Source organism: Copidosoma floridanum, unplaced genomic scaffold (assembly GCF_036245765.1).
Source record: "Copidosoma floridanum isolate Cflo_tuat_1 unplaced genomic scaffold, Cflo_Japanese_pri ptg000019l, whole genome shotgun sequence".
Classification (NCBI taxonomy): domain Eukaryota; kingdom Metazoa; phylum Arthropoda; class Insecta; order Hymenoptera; family Encyrtidae; genus Copidosoma; species Copidosoma floridanum.
Genome location: NW_028321896.1, coordinates 8,148,115 through 8,167,517, shown reverse-complemented (window position 1 = coordinate 8,167,517; position 19,403 = coordinate 8,148,115). Strand labels below are relative to the sequence as shown.

The 19,403-nt window shown below is 42.2% G+C and overlaps 2 protein-coding genes across 3 annotated transcripts in view; both read right to left on the bottom strand.

Moving 5' to 3' along the window:
- The window catches only part of Appl (amyloid-beta-like protein), a 43,148-nt gene extending 33,132 nt beyond the window's left edge, over positions 1-10,016 (bottom strand). Inside the window, exons 1-2 of the mRNA XM_014350711.3 lie at positions 9,927-10,016; positions 9,364-9,747 (exon numbers count right to left, since the gene is read on the bottom strand). Of these exons, the coding sequence (XP_014206197.2) occupies positions 9,364-9,420 (57 nt within the window). The 5' untranslated portion in view covers positions 9,421-9,747; positions 9,927-10,016. The remainder of the gene's footprint in view (positions 1-9,363; positions 9,748-9,926) is intronic.
- Positions 10,017-17,598: 7,582 nt separating this feature from the next.
- Positions 17,599-19,341, bottom strand: LOC106637761 (cytochrome c oxidase subunit 4 isoform 1, mitochondrial). 2 transcript variants are annotated; one of them, XM_014350677.2, is made up of 4 exons: positions 19,250-19,341; positions 18,370-18,576; positions 18,102-18,294; positions 17,599-18,030 (listed from the first exon to the last, which is right to left on the bottom strand). In XM_014350677.2, exons 2-4 carry the CDS (start codon positions 18,568-18,570, stop codon positions 17,912-17,914), a joined length of 513 nt encoding a protein of 170 aa, XP_014206163.2. In that variant the 5' UTR covers positions 18,571-18,576; positions 19,250-19,341; the 3' UTR covers positions 17,599-17,911. The 2 variants fall into 2 exon arrangements, with proteins under 2 accessions (XP_014206163.2, XP_014206165.2); XM_014350679.2 differs by lacking the exon at positions 19,250-19,341 and adding an exon at positions 18,775-18,871.
- Positions 19,342-19,403: the final 62 nt, after the last annotated feature.

The following is a 19,403-nucleotide window of genomic DNA, read 5'->3' as shown; positions in this document are numbered from 1 at the left end:
GTCCTCCTTTGGGCGTTTCACCTATTCCGTACAACTTTTCCCCCAAAGTTTCTCTCTTTGGACCGTGACACGGGCGAGTATCAAGTGCTGCTCGCGACTTTATATAAAAACTTTGGCCTCACTGAAACGCCCCTCCGGTACTTTGAAATCGCAGCATATGCGCGTAACGAAGAGACCGTCAGAAAATGTGCACCGTCAAATTGAGGTCTCATCCCAACCGCGCTTAGACGCACTTATTAACGAAGCTTGGATGGTACGGCTAGGAATTTTTTTTTTTTTTTTTTCTTTTCTTTTTTCTCTCTTACAACGTGTACTCGATGGGGATTTGCTCCTCGTTAATTGCATTAGTGTAATCCTCTTTGAATATGTCTCTCGTCCGGGCACGACAGTGTCTCTAATGCAGCAGCTGGCTGAACTCACGGGGTGTCTCGATAGCCTGGATTTTCGTTTAATCTACTCTGAATGTACATACATATACGTGTGCGGATACGTGCAACGTCATTGTACCTCGGCAGTATCAACTTTTATGACCCTCGCAAAGACATTTGTTAAATTAAACGGTCGCTCGAATCCATTTCGCATCAAAATTTGGTCATCATACTTAATTGTTTTTTTTTGTTTTGTTTTTGTTTTCATAGAGTTTTTAATCAAGCAAAGACTAAAATGATGAAATTATAAAATAACCGATGTAATGCGCGCGGCATAGCGATGCGCCTTGAATTTGATAAAATTATCGATTTATGCGATCGAATAGTCGGCAACAAAAACACACAGCATGGTAAAAATAAATAAACGAAAATTGAGGCAAGTAGCACCGACAACGATAACCTCATCTATATATTTTTCGACAATTGGTATACCTCGGCTCGCTCGACACGAAGCACACACCTACCATGGGTCTGATAACCCAGATCGATCCATCGCGTGTGTGCGCTCGCCAAGGGCTATTACACACACGTATATAATATCTACATATACTACCCTCGTGGTTACACCCGCAGTGTAACTCGTGCCTATACAGTCGTAAAATCAAGATACAGCCGAAACAGTCTCGTCCCGCTTCAGTTGCCGTATACATCCACCCCCCCCCCTCCCCTTCTCCTTTGACCCTCGGTGAATGCATGTACAGGTGTGTATTATACACTTTGAATCAAACCAAGTTTGTACACGTATGGGTAAATACTGTACATATATACTGGTTTATTGTCCAGGTACTGTACACGTCTATTCATCGTTGTTTTTCACAAATTTATGTTTATACAAATACACGTATAAAATTAGTGCGAAAAAATGCTCCAAAAAATGTGTACGCACAGTTATGTGTCGTTTTTATATTAACCGCAGACTCTGCAAAAATTGTGTGCGTGCGTGGGGGGGGGGAGGCGAACGCAGTCGAGTTTCAAGGAAAGAAGCCCGTTTCGACGCAGAAAACCGCATCAGCTGTACACACACGCCCGCGCGCGTGCATAAATACATTCAGGACAAGCTCGTCTAGCCTATACAACAATGCCATCCGCAACGCAGGTGTATGGTTCTCTTTAGCTGCGTGTTCCATACACAGGTATACATATATACGTGGGTGTACGTATATGAACCCATCAGCCACAGCCCTCTTTCGCACAATGCACCGGCACATGAGTAGAATAAGGCTCGCGTGGGTCGGGCGCCCGCGAAACAAAGCCCAATCCTCCTCTGGGCTCTCCGTTAAGAGGCAAGCACGTATACACACATATACAATCATGTAGGTACCCATACGCTCATCCTGCAAAAGTAAGTATACATACACACATACATATGGATATACGTATGATACAACGGTGCAGCACAGACCCATTGAGTATATATAAGGTTGGGTACACGCATACAACACATTATTATAATGCCAACCACCTTCGTGGACCCCTACCTCTACACCTATTTGTTGGGAAGTCTAGCGAGGTGTGTGTATAATATATAAATGTATGTATTGTACGGTGTGTGCGTTGAAAATAATATGCACGTAGAAGCGAGTGCAGTGCATCAGCGCGGACAACGCGAGCGAAGAAGAGCGATGGGTGCAGTATAGACTACAATGGGTATATATATATACATATAAACACAAAGCATTGGAGTCCCTGATATATTATGTACTTACCTCTTAAGTTGCATTCAAGTATGTTTAACGGCTCTTTCCCGATCGATATCGTTTCGCTCGCTTATCATCACTGCGTACGCGTATAGGTACACATAATATATATACGTTGAGCGTCGTCCCTTTCTATATAGCGTCGAAATTGACGAGTAGTCGGTAGATTTTGCTACGCGCGCGTATATATTTATCTTTTTTTGAAAAGACATTTGCTTTTTTTTTTTTTTTTTATCGATAAACAAGTGATTTTTTTGCAATGTCCCGAGCCTACATACATATAAACATATGTTCGGAGTGTGTCCAAAGTGTTTGATTTCCAACAAATTTTTCGCCCACCGCTTTTTCTGCATCACCAGTGCGTGAAAATAATTACTTTGCGTCGAAAGTAAACATCTTTCTATAACATCACTCTACAATGTTATTTTCACCTTTGCAATGAGCTCTCTCTCTCTCTATTTGTATTCGAATGCATACACGTGCATTTCAACGAGATTCGGTGTAAAAGTATCCCCCTTTCTCCCCCTACTGGGATAAATATTCGCGAGAGGGCTGCTAAAGTCAGGGATTTTCTATTAAAAAGCATATATATATATTCGTTACGTCAAGCGCATTCAACGTGACTGCATGTGTATTTAAGCTTGGCAATGGGCTCGTCGAAGGAAAGGAACAATTTTCAAAGAAATATCTCGATCTCGATGTCTCGACTAAACAATTAGCTTATTAAATGTAACATTTTTTCACATTTCAACATCGAGTCTCCAATTGTTTTAGATTTACCAAAAGCTTCTTACGCGACGTGCATCCATAATAATAATAATATAAATACAATACGTTATATAAATCTGCAGTCGCGTGAGTGCGAATCGCTTGGGCGGTTGTTGATTTTATTGAACTACTACTCGTGCCCGTGTAAACGCTGTCGGGCGAAATTTTCACCTTCAAGCCTCGAAAGCCGATGCCTCGGACCAGCGAGCGATTCCCACCCTCGCGCGTGTAGGTGTACATACGCACCGCAGTGTGTGTGTGTGTGTGGGCCTTTGTGCCGGGCCATTTCCAAGCATTGAATTTAGATACACACCCCGAGCACCCACTACATTATAATATATACCCGTATATATATACGTATAAACCCCCTGTCCCTGCGAGTGTGCCTTTGCTTCGGTGTACGAATATACACACGCCTGTTGTACACCCCCTGCCACATGCATATATCGAACCACTGGGCAACGCGTGTGAGTTGCTGTCGGTCGTCCCTCTCTCCTCCTATTTTCCATTTGAACTAGAGGTTGGGAGGGGGAGGGAGGGAAAATCGTTACGGCGACGGCTGTCTAATTTTTTGATCGAGCAGCCCCTCGTGCGCGCGTGTGGTTATCGTGCTACAAAGTTTCCCCCAACCCCCAACCCACCATGTCGATGTGTGCTGACGCTTTTTTTTTTTTTTTTTTTTTCGTCCCGCCGTACCTGGTTCTTACAATGAAATTTGCCGTTCGAGCGCAGGTTTTGTGGGTCGCGGATGAATATGTTACTTGTACAGGTGGCGTATGTACAGCTTTTAGAAACAAGGTTCGTTTTTTTTGTTGGCTGATAGTTACACCCAGTTGATGGGTTACTCAGCTCAGTTATGTAAAAGATTTGCGTTTAAAAACTTCTTTTTTTTTGTTTTTTCTTTACTTGTTCTTTACTTTGTTTACTTTGATCTATAGTCTTCCATTCTCCTTCTTCCGTGTGGATTAATGCCTTATTTTCCATTCCTCCTAACCCTTTGCCTTCCCGTAGCTAAACATTTTTTATAGTCAATAAACGTATTATCGACGCTAGAAAAAACTATTAAACTATTAAAAAGTAGAATACATCACTCCTCTCGTAAACTCGTACCCCTCGCGTTTCGCTTCCATATTATACTTATGAAACGTATAGGCAACACGTGATACACGTTTTGTCTCACTATGAAACAACAATTGCCGTACAAACACCCGTCGTATCCTTACAACGTGTACAAACATATAATTTCGGTCCAAAACTTCCCCCGTGGCCCATCGCTTGTAAAAGTGCAACCCTCGCGTCCGTGCGGTATAAACATTCAAGGAGAAAGAGGAAAAGGTTTTATCGGTTATTTCACATGTACTTGGCAAACATGGGATCCAAGCGGTATATACCTCACGCGCGCACTTTCCCGCGGATATATACCTACGGCACACATTATAGCGTTCTCGATTCCGCGACAAGAACTTCCCCCCCACACATTACAACCGCTGTACGTACATACATATATATATATATATATATATATATATATATATATATATATATATATGCATACATATGCGCGTGCGAATGGAAAGTTGTAGCCGCGCGTTAGTTCCCGCTCAGTTTGCAAAGTGGACAGTTTTATACGACACTAAATTGTTGTCTAACGCCCTACGCGCGACAGAAAGACACCGAGGGGGGGTGGGCTACAAATGTCGGGGGTTGGTTCGTGCCGCGATCGCTGATATACACAACCGAGCTCTTGCAAAACTAAACGTCACCAACGAGATGCTCCCCCAACGCCCACCAAAAAATAAGTCACTCTCCGACCAAGTAATTATGTAAACTTGATAATATGGTCCCGTGATTCTATATGTATGGTGAATGGAACACATGATGCGCCGTCCTTTGGTCTTCTGTACGCGTCAACTCATTGGCTTCGGAACATGGTTATCCATGTATACGTTAACATGGGATGCTGGGGGGGCGGGGAAAAAACGATTGATCGTCAATTATTACCGATCGAACCGCACACGCTACGCGCGCTAACCGATATTGCCTTTGACGCCAAATGTTGGCCGATGATATTGTATGTAGCGAGATACTTGGACTATTTGTTCATGGTTAATTTAAGATTACAGCTGATCTAGTGTCAAATCCACGCAGCTTATGTATTATATTAATTTGGCGAACTAATTGTCTTCGTCGGGCGTTAGAAGCCGAACTTCTTGGAATGTAATTGTAACAAGTATACGTGCCTTTGGAAATAATGGCTCTGTCATCTTCCGAGGGGAAGTATGCAACTTTGAAGGTCCGATGGTTGGGACGTTTGAGGCTTTGGTCCTCGAAAACTCGAATCTTATATTTAACTTTACCCCGCGGATTCTCCAAAAAATGTACATGTATATGTTTTCTTTTTTTTTTTTCGTTTGTCCCCGACTTTATGTGGGTAACAAACTTTCAGTGCAACAACTCGACTCCTTTGGATAATGTACGATGGATTAATGCGCCGTCGAGACTCGGAGGCGCCGGAAACCGTGAATATTCCAAACTCGCGTATAATTATGTATCGTGCACTCGTAGGTATACCCGCGAAATATTAGAGTCCGGCACAGCCGATACGACGAGCTAACGAAATTTAATGTCACCGGCCAATAATATACCTTTCGACGTGGACAAAAATAAAACAAAGCAACGTCGAGTCGTGATTTTTTTTTTTGGTACCAACATCCTTCAAAAACAATACCACTATATACAGCCTATACAACATTAGTCGACCTCTCATTCCTGGAGTTAGTTTCGAGCTTTGATTTAAAAGTAAAATTTACTCCACTTCTGATCTCCGTTCGACCGCGAAAGTCACTCCCTTTCCATTACCCATTCCGTCTGCGCATCATATCCATATACGCTCGGCGAGATTCGCGATGTATTCATCGAGCACGTTAATTATAATCCGCACCTTTATCGACAAATCCTCGGATACGTTTGCTCTTGAAGCGAGCGTCGAGTGCAGAGATAATTGTGGGTCATATCGAGTCACAGATTGCGGAATATGCACATGAAAAAAAAAAAAAAACAACAACAACAACTACACGTGAACCGTGAATCCCTTGTTGGGTGCGCCTATTACTGACTGCGTATCGAGATATGAGCATTACCATCATTATTGATGTTGTTATTATTATTATTATTATTATTATTTTAAACAATGGCGATTATGCACGATATTCCGAGGAAAAATTTTGTCATTTTGCATTGGGACAGTGTATCCCGTCGATAATTAATTAATTTACACAACATTACGCATGTACAATGTATGTTACGCCCCTCCCCCCCAACCCCTTACCCGGTAAACTAATAATGAAGTAACGCGACCGCGGACCTCTTGGTATTTTCATTTAACTTTCTCGCGATTCCCTTACCTCTCCATCACCCATATTTTGCTCCTCTCTGGGTTGCTGATGCTCGTGCTGTCTTTTAAAATTGTTATGGTATTAAAATGAAGATATATATATATATATATGTATAAAACGTACGCCATTTATAGATGCTTGTGATTGTCTTGTATGAACATGGTTTTGTGTTATTTATTTATTTTTTTTTTTTTTTTTTTTTTCAAGACAAGAGCTGTTGCAAATGCGATGGTCTTGTTTGGCCTACCTTGATTCTCGTTCCTTTTTTCCCTCCTACCATATTCAATTGGTCCTTAAATTCACCATTTGGGTGGCCCTACGTAGGTTACCACGAGCAGATTTCGAGAAAAAGCAATCTCCACTAATGTGGTACATTGAAAAGTCACACTGTTGTTTGCAGTGTCTCTAAAAATGCCATACGACTTGATCATGAAGAAAAAGCTGTGACCCTTTGATATTATTGTTTGTAATTAAAAATTTAAAAAAAAGAAAAAGAAAAAAAAAATCACTATTCGTACCGCTCGTATACATCGAGGTATGGAACAACAAAAACAACGAAGCAGGACGCGCCATCAGGAAAGATCGTTGTTTGCGCTAACGAGGAAAGGGATGACAGAGGGGTCACTTTGTGCAAAGGGTTTGATTTTCGTTTTGCTTTCGAGCTCCGGTGTTTTTTCTCAATTATACGCTCGCGCATGAGTAACCGAACGACGAGAGAGCATTGCGCGACAAAAAAAAAAAAAAAAAAAAAAAAAAAAGCAAATAGGAACAAAAGTTCTGTACCTCTACGTATACATGCAACCATCGAAACATATAGACACGAGGACTGGTCGTCCTTTCAGCTTCAACTCGGTGCATATATATATATATATATATATATATATATATATGTATATGACTACAGATATACCTTACATACACAAAAGGGTATAATATGACTCGCTCCTGCATTTGAAAAGTCCCTCTCTCACTACACTTGTGTGTAACTCCTTTGCGAATATATTCCCTCCATCCCGTGGCATATACGTCTACTCGTACAGTATCTCTATATTATATATATATATATAAATATGATAGCTATATACGTATATATGGTGAGCATAACATGGAAAACTGATTCGCGAGAAGAAGGAGAACCAAAAGTTCCGCCGGGCTTTCTACAACTATTCTCCGACGATACTTGAGTTCTCTTTCTTCTTTCTCTCACCAACTGTGTATAGGACGTACGTGTACGTGTACGTGTGTGTGTGTGATGTAAAGCTCAAAATCGTTATTTCATCCGCGACCGAGGGAGCACAAGACTCATTTTGCAAACGCCACTGCAGCGAATTTAAATTGTATCTCCTTGGAATTTTCACTTTATTTTTACGATATTTCAATAAGACGGTGGGTGCGCTTGACCTCGTTTCGACTATACAAACGTGTCTTCATTGAGGCAGGTGTGCACTATATTGATCCACCGAAACGTTTATTAGTGGTTTGCATCGGCCCTTCTCACGATACTCAAAGAGTATATAATGGATCCCTCCTTTTATTCGTCCCTTCTAGCCTTTACTTTTTCCTCCATCTTCATTATATTTATGTATATGCACTTTTCGTCATTTACTTACAAAAAGGGGAAGAACACAAAAGTTGTGTCAGCTTACATTTTTTTTCTTTTTCGTTTTACGTTATTGCCGCGTTATTATGTCTGTACATCGGGAAGGAGTATGAGCTCATGTCCCAAGTTTTCTTTAATTTTGTTTTGTCACGTACTCTCATACGTTTATTTGGATAATGTATTTTTTTTTTTTTTTTTCTGTGTGGGTTTCAATTGATGAATATAATTGTTCATACGCGTTTTTCGGCTTTACCTTTTTTTTATTGTCATTCCTAACTTTTTTTTTTTTTCTCATTGTTTTCTCCAGATTCGAATTTTTGGAAAGTATACAAAGGAAAACTCCAGAAAAAGTGTTAAATATTTGACATAAAATACACGCTTCGTTGGACGGATTATATTTCTTAAACATTATTTTGCAGCTTGATAAAAAAAAAAAAAAAGAAAGTGGTTTCGATCTTCACCGCGAGTTCGGATGAAACGTACCTAACGAGGACTCATTTTTCTCGAGAATAAGCTGCCGCGTTGTAAATTACGGCCAATCCCGATGACAAATCGTAAAATCGAACATATATATATCTCTCTCTCTCTCTTACCGCCCCTACGAGAGTCACAGTGAAGAAAAAAAAAATCCAGCCTTTGGAGTACGAAGTGAATTTGCAGTTTGTTATCCCTGAAATTTGCAATCGACGCGCCGTTAATCTCCGACTCGCTCCCTTAAGTACGAATTGACTCTGCAGCGATGAACAAACCGTACCCCGTACCCCCACACTGACACTTTTCAGCTTCGATCCGAATAATAATAATCCATGTAAGATCTTTTTATCTGCGTGACTAACGAAAATAGTACAAGCATATACAATGTACCTGTCGAGGTACTCCGCACTCGTTAGCGCCAAACAAAGAAACTCGTGGGCCAGAGGGTGGTTTCACCCTCGTCACGTACAAAAATCATCGTAAGAAGAGCCAGTGTTCTCGCGACGCTATACCCATCAACGAGATGTACGTACACCTTGAGAAAAAAAAAAGAGAACTACGAGGCAGGAGGAGAGGAAGAGCAACGCCGTAGGCATCCCCGCGACGGACGCCACCAGGAAAAAACAGCCCTAACCTCCCGCTCTTTCTCTCTCCCCCGACCCACGTATACACGTACGCCATGATGAAATATATATATATATATATATATATATATATATATATATATATATATATTGGCACCGCATCGGTTTAGCCTGACTCACCCTACACATACATCACCTGCTATCGAAGAAGAGTGGGAAAAAAAGGAAAAAAAAATCTTCACATTAGTAGGTATGCGTGTACCATGTGTACGCAAGCGCGAACGAGCTTCCGGCGAGAAATCGAGCTTTTGCTTCGAGAGGTAGAGGGGAAGGGGTGTCCGAGCGTATACGTATATAATATATGTACTACGTGCGAGTCCTTGACGGCAATGCGCAAAAACGACGAGGATCACTCACCTGGATTTCCGAGGCGCCGAGGGCAGCGATGAGCAACAGCAGCGCCCTTAGCCCCATCGTGACGGCCGTGCGGCTGTTGCGTGCAATAGTGGGCCTAGAGTGTTGCGTCCCTCCTTCACCTCCTCGGGGGCCTCGAGTTGATGGAAAACAAAACAACCCAACAATGACAAGACGGGAGCTTTTCACTCGAGCTCCGCCGCGCGTATGCGAAACGTGGATGTACGTATATATGTATAGGACGGGGACGATGACGACGACGGTTCAAGGAGAGAGCGGTGGCGCGGAGGTGTCGCGCTCTGGCGCCCCTTTCTTCCAGCGGTGGCACCACTTGGGGCTCCCTATAACGTTTCTTGCGCCCGACTGCCAAAGGGCTTTTGCTTTTTACTGTGAAATAATATCAAAAAAAGAATCGTCAACTGTACCCGCACAAAAAAAAAAACAAAAACAAAAAACAAAAAAAACAATTGGTTTCTTTTTTACAGCAGCAACAGCGGAAACAACAACACCAACAATCACTGGGTGATGGAAAAAACAGAAAAGAAAGAAAAAAAAAAAAAACACACTATCTCGTTTTTCTTCTCTGAAAAAAACACCCACTTGGTGCTAAGTATATATTTCTCCTTTTTTTTGCCTTGGGTAATTATTATTATTATTATTATTATTATTATTGTTATTATATGCGTGAGATCAGTAGGATGTGTGTATATATATATATATATAAATATACTGTATCGATTGATAAACTCGTGCAATCGTCGGCGCCAAGTGCGCAACGAGCACGTCGACGGCGAAATTTGCACTGCCTCGTACGTGGTGCCGCCTTCGTCCGTCCCGTTAGTTGGGGGAGGGGGTGGCTTTTTTTTTCACCACCACAACTGCCATCGGCAGTGACGGCGGGTGAGGAGGGGGAGAACGAGCGCCACATCCGCAGTATATAGAGCGCACGGTGTGGTATCGAGTCTTGCTCCCCACCCCCCCCAACACACACACACACACACACACCTCGAGGGAGAGCAGAGCCACCCCTCACGGAGTGGGTGCACGTACGTATACCTCTTTTATCTTTTGTGCGTGTGTGTGTGTGTGTGTGTGCTGCGGACCGGGTCTAGCTATCGGCCTCCCCCCCGCCCCCGCCGCGTTTCAACCCCGCATGCGCGCACGCTCGTACACAACAACGAGAGGGTATATATAGCTGAAGCGAAGGGTAGTACGCGTATAGGGGAGAGTATGGCTGCGCCTGCGTGACTCGTTTACCCACCCCCGCGCACCTTCTTCCTTGCTTTCTTTCGACTTTTTACCTCGACGAAGTGAGATCCACGCCTATACGTGTTTATATACACGTACACCCAACTTGCTCGCACGCGGCTTCTTTCTTACCCTCCGATTCTGTATTTTTCATACCTACATGTACTGCAATGTGGGCTTCACGTACCTATACGTATACTTGTACCCGATGCCCATTGGCGATGGGAAGATACGACGACGGTAAAAATCTTCGGCTCAGCCTCGCGCACGCGCTTACAGCTTTTCCAGGGCGCACGTGTGTGGGTGTGTGTGTGTGTGATATACCCAAGGTATTAAAGACGGGCCGTCGAGTCCGATCGAGAGTCGAGGGGTTGTACAAATACTCTCTTTTAGCTCTTCTTCCTCGGATGGGGCCAGACACGGGCTCGTGCACGGATGATGAGCTAAGCGGATTTTTCCGGAAAGGAAGAAGAATAATAACGCCCAGAAGGGGGCTGGGGGAGCTGGACGGGGATCGATTGGTTCCGGATTCACGGGCAATCGTCGCCGAGGGTTTTGATCGTACGTCTCGGGGGCGAGTAGGGTACGAGGACAACCCACATTCCCGTCTTCCATTCTACAGTATATATTGTATTATTATTATTATTATTTTGGGTTATAAAACCCTTCTTATTGTTTTTAGGGTGAAAATCGCGCTCGAAGCTCCTTTCACGCGGAGTATAAAAGATTCGAGGGTCCACGTTGCGATCCATCTTAATGAAAGCTCTTTTTTTCCAAAGGGGCCTGCAGCGCGGATGGAAGAGCAAAGAAGAAGGAAAAAAAATATATTCATTTTGGGTCAGTCGTGCTAATGCTTTCCTTTCATCAGCGTGCAAAAAAAAAAAAAAAAAAAAAAACGGAGACACGGAGGTGGGAAAAGGAAGAAAAAAAAAAATCACTCAAGAGAGAACAGCCAAGTGTGTTGAGAAAAAAGACTGCACATGTAGCCTTTAGCTGCTTTCACGCCACACACACGCGCGTCGCTTTGAAAAACAGCGAGTTTCCACGTGTGTGTGTACGCGCTAACGTATATGTGGGTTAGTCGCGGTCAGGTCTTGGGCACAAAAGCTCCATGTGCACACCACCTCTTTATTTTTCATACGTCCTCTCTCTTTTTTCCTCGACGCGCGCATTGAGTTTTTTTCGTTTTTTTCTTTTTCATTTAAACGAAAAGGCGAAAAAAAAAACAGATTCCACGGACAGATGGGAGCTGCAGCTTTGAAATACGGCGCTAACAACGTTAACAAAGATTTCCCCTCGGATTTCCCGACTATGTGCGCCAATACCCTCATCAGTGGAGTCCTACCACACCTCATCGAAATAACCGCAGCTGTTCGTGAAGCACAAATATAGAGAGAGATTTAGAAAGAAAAAAAGGTAGCCCCCCCCCCCCACGATCACGTGTGCCTATTTTTTTATCTCCCCTCCCCCCCTCAACCACAATTTTGAGGTGATTTTGCGAGTGCGAGATTACTCGCTCCTTTTTTCTCGCGTCTGCTGTCCCACCGTCCTTTGCCACCTACTCTTTATTTTCTCCCCATGTACTCATCATCGCTTGCCTATACTCCCCTCATCTGACTCTGGCCCCCCTTGCTCCCCCCACCGCCACCCCCCCTCTTTATAACCACGTCCTTTTGCCATGCTGGCTTGTCATCTGGGGCCTGTACGGCAGCGCTCCACCTCCGGTACCCGGGAGCCTTTTGTGCATCGTTTCTCCACTTCTCCCTCCCCTTTTTTACCCGCGCGCGGAAAAACGCTGTGGGTAAATCGCGCTTTTGATTCACCTCCAACTCTATATCCCGCGGCTCGCCTGTCCATTTCGTTTTAAAGCTCGCGCCCGGTTATTCAGCTCGTTTGTTTATTTCCCTCGAATTTCGTTGCCTTCTCCCCCTCCTCCTCCCCACCTCTTTTTTAATCACCGTCGTTATATTTTACTCCCCCACCGCCCCTTTCTCGTTTTCCTCTGACTCGCATAGTAGTAGTAGTCCGCTTCCCTCCACTGTGTCTCAATCCTTAAAAAACAAAATAAAACATAGACGCGTTGAGGTGGAATAAAATCCTGAATATATATGTATACAGTTTTGCCGCAGTCGGTGGAAGAAACGTTTATATACATGTACCTATACCGTACACACGTCGTACGTTTTAACTGCTCCGTTAATCGTTCGTCTCTTCGTTCCAGTCGTCCTCCTCCTCCTCCTCCTCCTCCTCCTAGCTCCCCTTTCTCATTTCGCACAGAGCCCCTCACAACTCCTATATAGAACGCAACTCCTCCTTTTTCCAGCTCCCCCAACTCACTCTCGCACATATATATACCAAAAGCTTTTCTCTTCTTTTTCCCCGGCCCGGCCTTTTCTTATTAGATTTCCCTCATTCTTGCGACCGCCTCTCCACGTATATACATGTATACGCAGCTGCAGACGACACGCGCTCGAAAATTCCTCCCGGTGCATCTATCCCCCCCCCCCTCCCCAACGACTCTGGAAGAAGGTGAGTGGCCTCCTTTGTACACACATCGGGAGCAGAGAACTGCCTCCTCATCCTCGAGGACTCGCGCGCTCCTGCACTATATATACTTATATGTGTACGTTAGAGTCGCGTGAATTATCATTCAAATTAGAACGAGGAGGGGGGAGGGGGATTCCCCGCTGCGCGTGAACGAGCCGGCCGCTATTATATGAGGATTCTTTTCTCGGCTCTCTATAGCAAGGAAATGAAAATTTCAATTTCCCGCCACCCGCACCTCATATATAAATATATATAAATGTGTGCACTATCCGCTCCTTTTTCTCCTTTCTCGCTCATCATCTCGACGCGATGGGGGTATAGGGAGAGGGGAGAGAATTTTTCCTTTGCTCGACACGTCTTTTTCATTGCCCGTCTACTCGTTGCTTCTTTGCTGAATTTTTTTTTTCTCGAGAAGCTTACATCTTTCTTTATCTTTTGCAGAGTTCAATATTAAGCAGTGCTCGAATGGACAATAAAAAAAATCAAGTGGGTTTTTTGCACAAGTTAAATTAGGGGAGATAAGGGGATACCAAAGGCCATTGAAATAATCACCCTTTGTATAAGCAGATAAAATTGTTATCTCAAAATCATTTTTTTTCCAGTTTAAAATTGTCGAATCGAGGAATAACGTCGTTATTTTAAAGGACTCGTGTTTTAATATAGACAATTAAAAAAATGTGGATGAATATTGATTATTTTGTTTAAAATAAAGAAGAAAGTATGCGATCGCGTTATGAACTTGATAGTACTCTGGAACTCATAACTGAGTCTATTTTATTACTTGCATTTCCGTGAGTTATTGAAAATTTTCATGTGAAAAAACTAAACTACGTTCAGTTGTTGGACCAACATGAGCTACGCGTAACCTAACGAATGGTGGAAAAAAAAAAAAAAAAAATTACACACAGAAACCACGACTACCTCTGACCTTGTTAATAATGAAGAGAGGTGATTAAAAAACCGTCTCATGAAAATAATAAATTTTTAATGCAAAAACACGAAATACATAAAACAAAAAAAAATCCCAACCAAACGCTTCAAAGCTAGGATTTTTCAGCTCGTGCATATACGACAGAAGCGTGCAGCCTCTAAAGAAAATGAGGTGAAAGGAAACTCGTCAAGTAGGTACGCACCTTTGTTTTCAGCGCGTGAAAAGCACGAGCAATAAAAAAAAGGCCTACATTCGCCTGCTCGGTACAAAAGAACAAAAAAAAAAAAAGAAAAAAAAAAAAGATTGTCGTTAACTGCGCAAATTAAGAAATCGATCGACGCGTGCGTGAGTGCGTCACTGTATAATATACTTACTCGTCGGTTCGTTGTCTAAAATGGCGTCGAATCAATCAAGTCCAGTTTTTTTTGATTTTTAATTATGTTTCCATACCGATTGTTTTTTGACAGTTTTGCTTGGTGATGAAGCTAGTTTTTTTCTTTTTTTAATCATCGATAGCATGATGCTGTCAATAGTAAGCGATGGACATGTAAAAAGATTCCATGTATTATTTAGAAAACCTACTATGCTCGTGTGCGATTTATTTTATTACGAACAATAAAATTCGAGCTATATATTTTACCAATAATGTCCGAGGCATGAGTACAAGTGAACAATTTTTACGTGTATATATAAACTTTGGGCTGCGGAGAGATATTAAGCAATGAGTTGTTTTTAAAAATTAACGCAGCCTTCAACGGAGAATTTAACGCTCGATATCACGCGAATAAGAGCACCAGGGCTCAAACAACAACGAGCAAAGTTTTTGCACCTATTTCGTGTGTTTTGTTGGCGAATCGGCGAAAAAGTTGGCACAAAGATTGCCTTTATCTCGGACAGCGAGCTCCATTGCAATAACTATACATACCCCCTAATATTACCTCTGCTCGCAGCACATAATACCTACACGTTGAAAAAAAAAAAAAAAAAAAAAAAAAAAAAAATGACTTGCCCCCATCGTACACCTCGTTCATAAAATATTCATCCAACAACGCAAGCCGCAGGAGCTGGGGATACAAAGGTATATATATGACACGTGCAGGAGAGGAAAATAAAGATATCAACGTCCCTCGCCACTTTACGTGCGGTCGTGGGTTAAAATAAAGTCGGCATTCATCATCGCTCCCTTTCGGTAAGTGTACCCCCGACACGCGACAACCACGCTCGGCGATTAAAAGTAAGTAATCTAACGCCGGTACGGCATGCGACCGCGACAAAAATTATAGCAGAGCGTATAATCACGCGCCATCCAACCGGCAAAGAGCGAGATATGGAAAAAAAAGTCGGCTCCCTTTTTTTTATTACTTAAAAAAAAAAACAGTCCCTCCCACCCCTTCCCCAAGGAATAAAACGGCGCTTTCTCGCTTCCATGAGTATACACTTTCGGGGGCTTCGTTGGTTGCTTTTTTTTTTTAAATTATTCTTTCGATGAACAAAAAAGCCACTTGGGAGTGGATGGAGATAAAAAAAGAAAAAGAAAAGAGTGACGCACAGCAACTTCAATATTAGCTGATGGACCGCGCGTGTGTGTGCAATGTGGAATTAGAGTGACCTCGATTGCAAAAATCCAAGTGGATAGTCTAGTCGATCTGTTGTCGAGGGAACGTCCATTTTCCTTTCAGTGCAGCCTTCAAAAAAGAAAAAAGAAAAAAGTAATCGATTCGTTACATTCGAAGATCTCCACTTTGAATTTTCGGCCCTCCCCGTCCAGTTTTATAGATAACACACACTTTTGGTATAGGTTTTTCATTAAAACGGTTGTTACTTTTCATCGCAATACGTATACAAACAAATACGTTTCATCCGAGTCTGGGCCCTCTATCCGATCTATTAATTTTTTTGTTTTTTTTTTGTTTTCACATCGTGCGCAAAATATACGTTTTCCACCCTGCCGGTGCAAAGCTGCTTTATTTTTCACCCCCAAAGTCGTTGGTAAGTGGTCACTAACGAAAGTAACGTTGTTGTAATAATTAAAAGAATGGCAACAAAAAAAAAAGAAGGGAAAAATGATGAAACAGACCCGATTTTTCGCCCTAAAATACACGTCGAGACGCACAGGTATATATGTGTGGGGAAAAACACAAGGAACGTGGAGGAGAAAAAGGCGAGCTGGAGTATAAATATAACTATATATACACATGGGGGTACAGTCGAGGGCGGTTCACTCTATAAAATACACGCGGTGTTACACGGATAGCCTGGTATATATCTGTATGCGTGTGGGTATAGATGACATGCATGCACGGCAGCCGACGACACGAGGGTAGAATAGACACGAGAGCGAGGGGGGTGGAGAGATTAGTCGATAACGCGCGCGGTGTGTCGAGAACTCGGGGAGCCCGCTAACATGGGTGTCATGTACACGCCATACACCTATACCGCACTTGCATATTACTGCTATTTTTCCTTTTTTTTCCTTAAAAAATTCATCACGCGTCCACTCCGAACGAACGCAGTCTTCTTACGCGTAAGTATGTATACGCTGAGCCTCTCCCTTTCCCCCCAACGCTTCTCTTGCGGTTTTTGCGTAGGTGATGGATGGGTATGTGTATACAGTACACGTACGCGGAGAGAGGGTGCATGTATGCATATATATATGTGTAGGGAGCGTGTGCCGCAAATGAGGGTCTTTTGAGAGCCCCGATGCAGCGCGCGCGCTGATGGGGAATTGATGCGTATAGGTACTTGCTCCGTGCGAGGGATGAATTTTACGGCCGATATGAGATCTCCGGACCTCCCTTTTGAGGCTTCGGTTTTTTTTTCTCTCTCTCTCTTTTTGCGCCGGTACGGGTGGCCCGTGCATCTGTAAGTATACAGTTTCAAGGACGAGTTGTTTCACGATCGATCGGTTTGATCGGTTTCGCGTCCGAGGGAGAACCACATCAGGCACATTGTATTTGACGGATAAGCAAATTTTCAAGGGTATAAGATGCGTTGCAGCCAATCGATTTCGCGTTTTGGTGGGAAAAAAAGGTGTTATTTTTAACGTATTGGTTTTTTACGGCTTATCCGTGCGCTCTTTTTGTTCGGTAAAAAACGTGTAGTATCTGCCGTATGAAGAAGGCATTACGTAATCAGAGACAATTGGATTTTAATGAAAATTAAAGAAAAAAGAATAAACAAATGTGTGGTTTCTTGGATTCAAACAATAATTGTTTTGATCATTCGTTGCAAAATAAATAAGCAGTTAACATTATTTATTACTAAAAAATGTATTTACGGCTTTTCGTCAATAATGCTAATAATACAATAAGATTATGTAACATGGTTACGATTTCATTGTTTAGATTTTTAACGAGTTATAAGCACATGTACCATGTTTAAATAATAAAATTACTCTTCCCAAAATTCCTAGTGTTTATTATTGCACAATATTATCTATTCACATTTAGATTGAACAATAAATTCGTTCATCTGTTTCAATGGATACCAAAGTGGAAATCACGACTACATACTTATTTTATCAATAATAGTTTATTTATTACTGTTTGGTAAAATGAATTAGATAACGTTGTGTAATTGAAGGATTTCAAACATACGAAAAATAATTATCAACGCTTTGGTGTATATGTCGGTTTAAAAGTACAATAATCATTGTTTTGCATTGAATAATATTGCAGTTCGAATAATCAACTGACGCTACGTGAATAATGGATCTATGATAATTTTATTCGTATGAATCAATGCACAGATTGTTACAAGTTTTGCAATAGTATAGCTGTATCAACTTGCACTAATGCAGCACTTACTAAAAGGATATTTGTTTTCTTAAACCTCAACACGGCCGCCAGGGAGTCCTGTAATGGGTTGCATATCAAGTAATCGCATGCGTTGAAGTTGTGCTTCTCTGTATTCTGGGGTAAACGAAATTGGTAGAGGAGGATAAACTGAAAAAAGCGATGATACATTAAATCCTATATCAAACAGTACAAGAGAACAAAAAAACGTTGTGACCTACCAAATTTTTTCAACCAAACAACAATCCATAGAGCAAGAGCAGTACCGATGCAAACGCCCCCCAAGATCATTTTCCATTCACCAGTTGGTGCTTCCATTTCAACAAAAGTTTGTCTAAAGCTCGCTCTGTACAATTGCTTTTTCTCTTCAATCGTGAGTTTTCTCCAATCTCCTTTTTCCTTGTCCCTCAGGGCCTTTAGATCATTATCATTTTGTTATTAGAGATACAACTTCTAAGCATCACACCAACACAGTAAGCTTTACAGTACCTGTATGTCAGGGGTAACTTCCTTAAACCGAATGGCAGGCATTGGGAAGTCAGTTGCATCTATGTAGATGGGTTCTGAGTTCACTCCGAAACCAACAATCTCCCGGTTTCCAATTTTATTTTGAATGGTATACAAAGATCGAGTCTGTTGTGATTTGTTTACTGCACAGCGCAGGACGGCTGTTAAGGCTCTGGTAGCCATTTTGACCTGAAACAAGAAAAATAATCAAAATGTTGAAGTACTAGAAAATAGAATCATGTAGCCTCAAGATGCAAGTTTTAATATATAATTGAATTTCAGTTGTCGGCAGACTTTAGACTGACATCCTCGAGTTACAAAAAATGTCTATAAATGAGTAAGAATTAATCAAGATTAGGATGTATATTATAAACTTTTCATAGTTACAGCTTATCTCGCAAGATTTAAATGATTCAAAGTTATTTTTCCATTTAAAGTCCATCACTGTCACATCCAACGAGTTGGGTGTCAACGCGTGCACGAAATAGGGGCTCTTGTAAGTAGTGTAAACAAAGTAATAAGTATATTTATGGGCGAATCACATGACATGAGAACACTTGGTTCTAGAACAAGTGTGTCTTCCGTATAATCACAGAAAAATCACGAAAAGCACGAAAATCGTGACATCCGCACCCCGCGTACAGATATATGCGTAGAAAAGTAGCAGCAGCAGCAGCAGCAAGGGAAAAAAAGACGGAACGAGTGCACATTACCTAATCGTCGTTGGAAAATATGTCTCGGTGCGCGAGAGTGAGCTCTTTTTTCGCTCGACCGTCTTGTATGGGGATTATTATTGTCAAGGAGGGCTGCTTGGGCCTTGCGGATGATGATAATGACGAGGAAATAGTTAAATTTTACGTACCTTTTTCCGACCCCAGTGAAAATACACGGGATGGATATATTTTGTTGTCGCGTTCGCGTGCTCCTACGACGGCACTCCGAAGACCGAAGGTCGAGAGTATCCACGGCAGGGGGAGCGACCGACCGAGTCGCAGAAGACTTTCTGCTCCTGTATA